Source organism: Papaver somniferum, chromosome 11, assembly GCF_003573695.1.
Source record: "Papaver somniferum cultivar HN1 chromosome 11, ASM357369v1, whole genome shotgun sequence".
Taxonomy (NCBI): domain Eukaryota; kingdom Viridiplantae; phylum Streptophyta; class Magnoliopsida; order Ranunculales; family Papaveraceae; genus Papaver; species Papaver somniferum.
In genome coordinates, this window is record NC_039368.1 from 126521833 (window position 1) to 126531172 (window position 9340).

Genomic DNA, 9340 nt, shown 5'->3' on the forward strand with positions numbered 1-9340 from the left:
ATTTTCACACTCTCTCTCTAAACTCCCCCCTTTTCCAATCTAGGGTTTCAAAATCAATTTCTGATTTCACAGAAATTGATAGAAAGGAGAAGAACGAATCTGATTTAAGATACTGAGATTTCAGAGAATCACACAGAAATGGAACCTAGACGGAGTAAAAGAGAGCCGAAGCCAGTACTGAAACAGGAAGAGATAGAAAGGGCGGAGGAACTAATAAACGACGGTCTTAAACGAAAAAGAAAAGGGAAGATGAAGATGGAGGAGGGATCAACGTCAGCACAAGGTAATAAGAGGCAGAGGACTTGTAGTACAGGAGGAAAGAAGAAGAAAGAGGAGATTGTGGAGATGATAGCAGAAGAAACCGAGTTTTGTAAGCTCATGGGAGAACCGGTACCGGAAGAGGAGGCCAGGACTAGATGGCCGGACAGATATGATGAAGAGGTTTGTTTGATTCTATTTCTATAACCCTAATTTTTGATTTTGTTTTTTTTTTTTTTAGGTTTTGATTTGTTGTTGTTGTTGTCTTGTGCCAGTTGATTGCGAAAAAGCTTGCTGAAAAGGTTTGTTTCATCTAACTGTTACTCTTTGGTATTGTTTTGATGTTTGTTTTCTTTCAATTTTTAGTGTTTGTGTGTTGATTGTGTGGTTTGATTCTCAGAAAATTGATGAAGAAGTTCTGATGGTTGAGAGTCATTATTTGTCAGCTGAGGTAGATGAGATTACTTACAACCTATATGAAAACGCACTTGTGAAGGTAAACTTCTAGTCTTTGTTTCAGTTCATTTAGATAGAACCTTGTTTCATTCAATTGCTTTTTTTTGCTAGTAGTATACGTTATCGTTTTTCCGATGCGTGCACTGGTTCTTTGAATTCAATTTTGTGGTCAGTAGTCTTGTTGTTCTTGTTTTGTCTTGGGTGTTAAATGTTACTAAATGAAAGCTATTGCCGTTTCAGAGCGACAAGGAGGAAACTCCCTACATATGCAGAATTGTGGAGTTCTTTCGTACGAAAGAAGGTCATGTATACTTCACAGCTCAGTGGTTCTATAGGCCGTCTGACACCGTAAGATAACACTCTATTTGGGAGTGAATTTCAAAATCTTTCCTTTTTTTTATTACAAAAATTTATTTTATCATATGACAATAAATAATTTTCTTTGTGGTGTTGTAGGTTATGGGTGCTGGTCCTAAACAGTCTGATCTTATACGACAGAAATGTGTATTCTTTTCCGATGTAAAGAACGATAACCCCTTGGAGTGCCTGGTTGGGAAGGCAAACATAGCAATAATTCCTCAAAATGTAAGCTTATCAACTCTATATTATAGCCTTTTCAGTTATTGCATCTTTTTGTTACTTTGATCATTCCTTGTTGAAAGGATACTAAAGCGGTATGAATTTCAACAGGTAGAGCTAGCAACAAAGGAGGAAATAATTGCCAGTTCTGATTACTATACTGATATGTTTTACAAGTTACCTTACTGTGGATTCATCAGCATTCCTCCTGGTAAGATTCCTTATGTTTGAGCATCAATAAATACTCCCATATGTTGATGTCCATCCAAGTGGCATTTCAATAGATATTCCCATACATATGTTATGTTGATTGTTTCCTGTTAGAAGTGGTTATTATCTTTATAGGGGAATTAAGTTCTCTGGACATCTTTTGTGTGGTATTGAAGTTCCTCTTTTACATTTACGTAGGGTACACTGCAGAAGCAACAAGTGATGGGAGAGATGCCTCTTCAGGACTTTCATCTGATATTGATAGTGCAACAGGTGGGGGAAAGATGGGCAGCAACAGCTCAATTACACTTGGACAGTCATCGAAGACTGAGCTATCATTGTTAGACCTTTATGCTGGTTGTGGAGCTATGTCCACAGGCCTTTGTCTTGGGGCCAAAGTGGGTGATGTAAACCTTGTGACAGTAAGTGATCTTCTTGTATGCGCAGAAAACGATATATGTAGTAAATTCGTTATGAGATATGTAGGAAATTGCTGATCTTTTACTTTTTGTAACAGCGGTGGGCACTTGATCTAAATGAAAGTGCTTGCCAAAGTCTTTCATTAAACCACCCAGAGACGAAGGTTACTAATGATTGTGGAGAGAATTTTCTCTCTTTGCTCCGTGAATGGGAAAAGTTGTGTCAGCAGTATTCTCTAGTGGGAGGAGCATCCAGCGATTATGTTGAAGATGATTCTGAACATAGGAAAGATAGTGAGGTGCTTTCACCGGACGAGCTGGAGGTGGATGAAATAATTGGTATCAGTTTCGGGGACCCAACTGAGCTTGCAAAAGCTAAGAAATCAAAAGGCAAGGGGTCTAAGAAGGGTGTTACAATTCCCAAAGGAACTGAACTCTACTTTAAGGTATCTAACTCATATCTAACTCATACATATCTTGTTATTAGTTGCTCACCGTATTCAAGGTTCCTGTTCCGCTTTGCTGATATGTGTTCCTGTATTCGTATGTTTCCATATTCAACAATTTAGGTACACTGGAAGGGGTTCGATTCTAGCGAAGATACTTGGGAACCTCGTAGAAATTTGAGGTATGTGTGTAAAAAATGTATTACATGGTAGATGATGGGTTGTTTTCAGGTTGAAATGTGTTTTTAAGGTGTTGGGGCGTAATAAGAACTGCTTTATAAGTAAGTTGAAGTTTCAAGATCAGCTTTACTTATTCTTATTGTTTCTATTGTCCAGCAATTGTGAACAGAAGATCCGCAAGTTTGTGACTACAGGGTATCAGTCAAATTTTTTGCCCCTTCCTGTAAGTATTTCATGCTCACTGTTGTCTGTTCTTTTATGTGTATCAAGTATCTTGTCTCTCCATACCATGTTCAATTGGAAATCATCTGTTTTTTTTAACTAGCATTTTATGGTGTAGGGAGATGTTGATGTCATCTGTGGCGGCCCCCCATGCCAGGGCATAAGTGGATTTAATCAACACCGAAATGTAGAGAATCCATTGGCTGATGAGAAGAATTATCAGATGGTGGTTTATTTAGATATTATTGAATTCTTGAAGCCGTCGTACATTTTAATGGAAAACGTTGTGGACCTCCTGCAATTCTCTCAAGGATTTCTTGCCCGATACGCGTTGAGCCGTTTAGTTTCCATGGGTTATCAAGCGAGATTAGGGATAATGGCCGCAGGGTCATTCGGGCTTCCACAGTTTCGGCAGCGAGTTTTCTTATGGGGTGCGCAAGTTGGAAAGGTAGCTTCAACTATTGGTTATGGGTATTTATTCTGTCCGGCCATTTCTTTTCTTCCTAATTTGTATAATTACATTTTGGTTCATTAATATCGCTGCAGAAGCTTCCACCATATCCACTACCAACACATGAGTGCGTTGTTAGATATGGTGTTCCAACTGAGTTCGAAAGGTGCCTTGTTGCTTATGATGAAAGTGTAACCCTTGATCATCTGAAGAAACCTTTGTTTCTTGTTGATGCACTTAGAGACCTTCCAGGGGTTTGTTTAATTATTCTCTTCCTTTGTTTAGTCATCTTTTGTTTCTGTGTAATGTGCAATAATTCCTTCAATGATTCCAAACGATAATTCATAATTTTCAGGTTGAAAATGGTGAGAACCGCGATACAATGGATTACGTATTGGTTCCTGAAAATGATTTTCAACGGTATATCCGGATGAGTAGAACAGGTCAGTAAAGAAATTCCTCCTAGCAATTGCCTATATGTGGTGTTATTGCTCATACGTTAACTTTGTTGTTATCATCTTTTACTTCTGCTCCTATGTGCCATTCTATATTCTGTTCACCACAATGTTTTTCTGTGAAATGGCACTTATGAAACAGGGGAAGGATTGAATGCAAGTCTCTATGACCATATTCCTTTGGAACTGAACCCGTATGATTATCAACGGGTGTGTAGAGTACCAAGAGAAAAGGTAATCTCTGTCTACATTATGTACAAATAATATACTTATTTGTATTCCTAGATTAATCATTACTTTTTTATGATTGATAGGGGGCCTTCTTTTTCCATCTTGGTGGAGTCATTAAGGGTGCAGATGATAAGTGGCATTGGGATCCAAATAGACCACGCGAATATTTGGCTCCCGGGAAACCTCTGGTAAAACCTACTATTGTCTTGCTGTATGGTGTTCTGATACTTGGACTTCACATGTTGAGCATGACTTCGATAAGTAGGAACTCTGATTTGACTCTTGAATTTATGTATTTCTGGGTGTGCCTTTTGTAGGTCCCAGATTATGCATTGACTTTCAACGGTGGAAAGTCAGACAAGTAAGACAATTCATATCAACAACACATGAGTTCTTACATTTTTCATTGATTTTGCTTCTAAATATCTTCTAATGATCTCTGAATATTGCAGACCCTTCGCGCGCTTATGGTGGGATGAAACAGTGTCTACGGTGGTGACCCGAGCGGAGCCACATAACCAGGTAATCATGCATTCTTTCGTCTACGAATTCAGATGAGACAAAGGTTGTAGCTCAAAGTCTAACCTTGAAAACTATATCTTTTGATAGGCCATGATTCATCCAATTCAAGACAGAGTACTATCAGTCCGAGAAAACGCACGTCTTCAGGGATTCTTCGACTACTATCAACTTTGTGGAGAAGTGAGAGAAAAGTAAGTATTTGAAGTACTGATACAACACAGTGTTAAGAACTGCTTAGTTTTGTTATCTTATTTCCCTCATATTTGTTGGAGTTCATGTTATCTATCATATGTAAGCACTGAATGCAACTCTCGACTTAGATGGGACATTTTTGTGCATGTCTGCAGGGATTCTTCAGACTTTTGTATTCTTTTGTAATGCAGTTAATATGAAGCTTTGCTTTTACAGATTTTTTTCATTCATTTTCAGATATACGCAAGTAGGGAATGCAGTGGCAATCCCAGTTGCCAAAGCCCTGGGGTATGCTTTGTCACTTGCTGTAAGAAGTCTTTGCGATGATGGACCATTAATCGAGCTGCCTGACAATTTCACTTTCATTATTCAACCAATTCGTAGAGCCTGAAAACAGGTACATGTTTGTGGTGCCTTTTTTTTTTTTATCTGTCTCAATGCTTCTGCTTCCCTAAATGCCTTTTGATATCCTTTTCTAATTTTATTCTGTTTATACTTTTTCAGGGCAGTTGAAGAGCATTGATGAAGGTGTCCCAAAAGTAGTTTAGCTAAAGAATACAGTTGAAACCCATAACTTCCAAGTAAATAATTCCTCAAGATTTGATTATATTCTCGTAAAGTAACAAGCGGCGTGGCGCCCAGAGTTCCAGTTTCCAGCAATGTGAAGTGGATCACACTCGATACATTTTTCCAATTGATACTATTTTGTTACGCCGTAAGTCCCAGATTCATTGGGCCATTCTTGATTCTTTACTCTTCTTAGTTTTCAGGATTTTGATATCAAACTATGTCAGTTACTCCTTTTTTTTGAAACTATGTCAGTTACTCAGTTGGTCAATGAAAATTGGATTTAGATTTAATCTCAAGTATTGGAATTCACTTGTCTTGATGTTTGTAATGTATTGAGTTGGGTTACTCAGGTGAAGCAAAGTTGGTCATTTCCCATTTTTTCCCACAATCTGAAGCCTTTGCTAGACCTTGGATACAATTCAAAGGCCTCCTACTGTCACTGATTCAAAAGATGCTTAAAAGAAAAGTTGATTCAGCAGAACTTACTCATATTCATAGATGTTCTGTAATAGAGTTCTAAAATCATCGAATATATCGTCAATTACAACCCGAGTAAAACACAAGTCATAGCCAAATGGTACGTAAATAATGAAGCCTCTAAAGGGGCTTTCTCTTCTACGTAAAAGGACTGCGCATGAATGATCCCGTTACATGGTGGTACAGGAAGGTTAATCTATCTGATTTCTTCATTCTCAGAACTGTCTGCATCACTAACATTCTTTTCTTATGCAAGCCTTCTTGGGGGATTTGTGTGCATCCAAACCTTCACCAGGTTCTATCTTCATCTCCGCCAACACTGCGAGTGGTCCTGAAGCTTGTAAATGGGTGGGTGGTTTCCACTTCATGTCAAAAGCGTACAAAGTGATCTGGTAGCTGACGTCCCTGCACAATATCTGTTTGAACCCTTCAGTCACGTTCGCCTGGTGTCTTCCCTACATGAAAAAAGAAAATTCGAGGGTGAGACATTATTTGACATCTGAATTCACAACTGGATTGAACACATTACAAACCTATAAAGAGAGAGCCTAGAAAATAAAACAAGGCAGCCAGTCAATCATGCCGTGTAAATAAAATCACAAATTTGTTATCTGCAAGTCTAGTCAATCATAGCTGAGCACTTAATAATCATGAAGACAATGGTTTTCACCTCAATTCGGACAGCTGACAATAATGCCTCACCATTTAACAGTTGCAATGGAAGAACTTTACTTTTAGAAATCAATACAAAAGTCATTTAAGATCGAGTGGAATCTGACACTCAGACTAAGAGGAGAAAAAAGATTGATTTAAGCACCAAACGTAAAGTACTTGGTATATATGAAGCCCAAGAATCACATGTCACATGCACCTCTACTGATTCAGCATTGTTTCAACCATCCAACTTAGGGTGACACTTAGAATCAAGATACATGAAAACGTAAAGCAGAAGTGTGGATCTAAGGAAAGCAAAATAGAACACTATTAAATAGAAGACCGATTCTTTTCAATTCATGGTGACAAAATAACCAAATAGTTCTGGAAGAGACCAAGTGCTAAGCAAAATTAAAGACAGAGATAGTTAGATATCAAACCTGATAGACTTGTCTTGGTGATTCTAGACCGCAAATCTTGGTATTCTATGGAGGTGAACTTGTGGCTGGTGATTGAAATAGAATATCTTGCAGAGACTTCAGCTCGTCTTCCATTTAAGAAATGCATGATGATCATTAGTTCACAGGGTAGAACTCTGCTTTCCCAGTTGTTCAATGTAACTTGTCCGTGGAGTACAGCTTATGAGCCAATAATTTTTCATAGCCCCAGATATTCCATAGATGTTACATGGAGCTTCAGTAGAAAAACATGCAACTTTGAAGGAAGGAACCAAACATCCCACGGGATTCCAAATTTAGCGGCCACATCCTTTTCTTGTAAACCTTCAATATTTCCCTGAAAGATGGTCCATGTGAAATGCAGAATAGTCGTATACAACTAGATTCCTAGGGTTGTATTATAAAGAAAATTGTGTAATGCATCTATTCTAATCTCTCCAATAAGATATTATCCTTTTTGTCTCTACATCTTTCTCTTTCCCTAATATTCTACTACAAAACGTTATCAGCCACGATGGTTTAACCGAGCAGCCGAGTCTATTTTTATATTTTTCTTGATCAACTGCGCTCCTGGGAATCACGAGCTCTGTCGCTCCAAAGATTTTTTTTTTTTTTTTTCTGATCATCATTGTTTTAGTGAATACCATTTCGGGAAGTTTCATTGGAGTTGGTCTCAATGCCTACTTTCCCCTTTTTATTTTTCTCTGTCATACGATCTGTATGTTTGAAGGTATACCCAAAACCCTCTTTATATTTATCTTTTCTGTCTGTAGCACATGATTTGGTGAAAGCTGTTTGCCATAGATATTTCCTACATTACATGTACATCCTTTTTTACTCGATTCCCTGATTTTATTTTACAGGCAATATTTATGTCAGTTTTTGTTTCAATTTCTTTTGAATACGTTACTCTGGTTTATTAAAAAAAAATCTAATACATAATAATAAATAAATAAAATACGTTACTATGATATGTGATCCCATATGTATATACTTTAACCTTGGTATATGGGTGGCATGATTTAGTAGAGGGACGGCACTGTGATAGTAATGTCCCTTTAGTTGGTTAGGGGATGTCGTAAAGGGGATGTAAATTGACTAGATTACCCTTTTCACCTTAAATCAACCAAAATCAAATCAATTTTTTTTTAAAACCTAATGAATCAGAGAAAATCAAATCAGTTTTTCTTTCATCTTCATCTTCATCTTCTCTTCTCCTCCATCAACTGTAACCTCCATTAAAACTGGAAATTTCATCGTCTTCGATTAATCAACGATTCCAAAAGTAATCAAGTGTAATGACTTATATGAGGTATATTATGAAAAACCCAGTTAGGGTTTAGTTTATTTTGTTCGATTTAAGTTTAATTTCTATCAGAAATTAGGGTTTTAGGTGAAAATTGAAATTGAAATTTCTGGGTTTATGTGAGTTACGGTTGATTTTAACTCTATTACGAACCGTAACAGGAGAATTTGATGTTGTTACGGGTTGGTAATAATTCAATTACCAACCGTATGTTCTTATATCTGAAAATTTTCTTCAGTTATGGTTGGTATCGAGCATTTAGCTACCAACCATAACTGGTTTTACAATTGGATTTTTCCCAAAATTTAACCAGTTACGGTTGGTAGTTCATCTTTTACGAACCGTAACTATGAATTACGGTTGGTTACAAGCGAAATGCCAACCGTAATTAGCTCTGAAAATGTAAGAAAGTGATTTTTTTTACGTATTTGAGCAACAAAAAGCTAGTTAGGACTAATTTAGAAGTATACCTTGTCATTTTCAGGCATTGAGTTTTCACTTTGTTGGTTAATTTCTTCAATTGATTGAGATTGACCTTCACTTTGGGTAAAACTTCTGTACCATCTCGAAACTTTTTTTTTTTAAACTATAAAATCTGATTTTGTTTTGATTTTGAGTTAATATAAGTGAATTTAATCAATAACATTAAACTTGATTATCATCACTAAACTAGGTTATCAATTATGAGGGTTAATTTGTCATTTCCATTTTTTTTTGATAAGGGACACCTTGAATGATCATGTAATGACCCTTTTTGTCTTATTAGAATGCCGCCCCTCCACTAAACCATGCCATCCCATACCAAGGTTGATATACTTAGGAAAAAAGATATTAATTGCTTAATTTGAACATGATTCGCCTGTTTTGCTTGTTGGTACTTGGTAAAGACATGATTATATGTGTTCTTTATCCATCGATTTGATGAACCATTCAAGTGCATAGCATAGCTTGTCAGTTTGTGCTACACATCTATATATTACTTTCTTCGTCCCACCATTAAGTGACCTAGTGTATAACTAAAAAAATTATACACTAGGTCACTTAATGGTGGGACGGAGATAATAATATCATGTATTTCGTCTGTATTTGTGGCCTATATTTCAATGATGAAGATTTGGAGTCACGTGTTGGTGATTGATTTAATAAGCATATTAAAAGGAAAAGTGTATATCTTAACCATCTTTCGTGGACAGTTTTCGGTGAATATTTAGTTTTTGTCTGTTATGTATGTTGTTACGTTGATGATGGTCGGTG

At 36.9% G+C, this 9340-nt stretch overlaps 1 protein-coding gene across 1 annotated transcript; it reads left to right on the forward strand.

The window, feature by feature from the left end:
- LOC113320409 (DNA (cytosine-5)-methyltransferase CMT3-like) lies at nucleotides 1–5449 on the forward strand. Its single transcript, XM_026568325.1, has 20 exons — nucleotides 1–441; nucleotides 534–560; nucleotides 659–754; nucleotides 955–1062; nucleotides 1171–1299; nucleotides 1405–1504; nucleotides 1702–1925; nucleotides 2021–2368; nucleotides 2492–2550; nucleotides 2705–2771; nucleotides 2889–3218; nucleotides 3317–3475; nucleotides 3577–3664; nucleotides 3819–3910; nucleotides 3991–4095; nucleotides 4225–4268; nucleotides 4360–4429; nucleotides 4517–4620; nucleotides 4859–5018; nucleotides 5126–5449. Exons 1-19 carry the CDS (start codon nucleotides 139–141, stop codon nucleotides 5010–5012), a joined length of 2607 nt encoding a protein of 868 aa, XP_026424110.1. The 5' UTR covers nucleotides 1–138; the 3' UTR covers nucleotides 5013–5018; nucleotides 5126–5449.
- Nucleotides 5450–9340: the final 3891 nt, after the last annotated feature.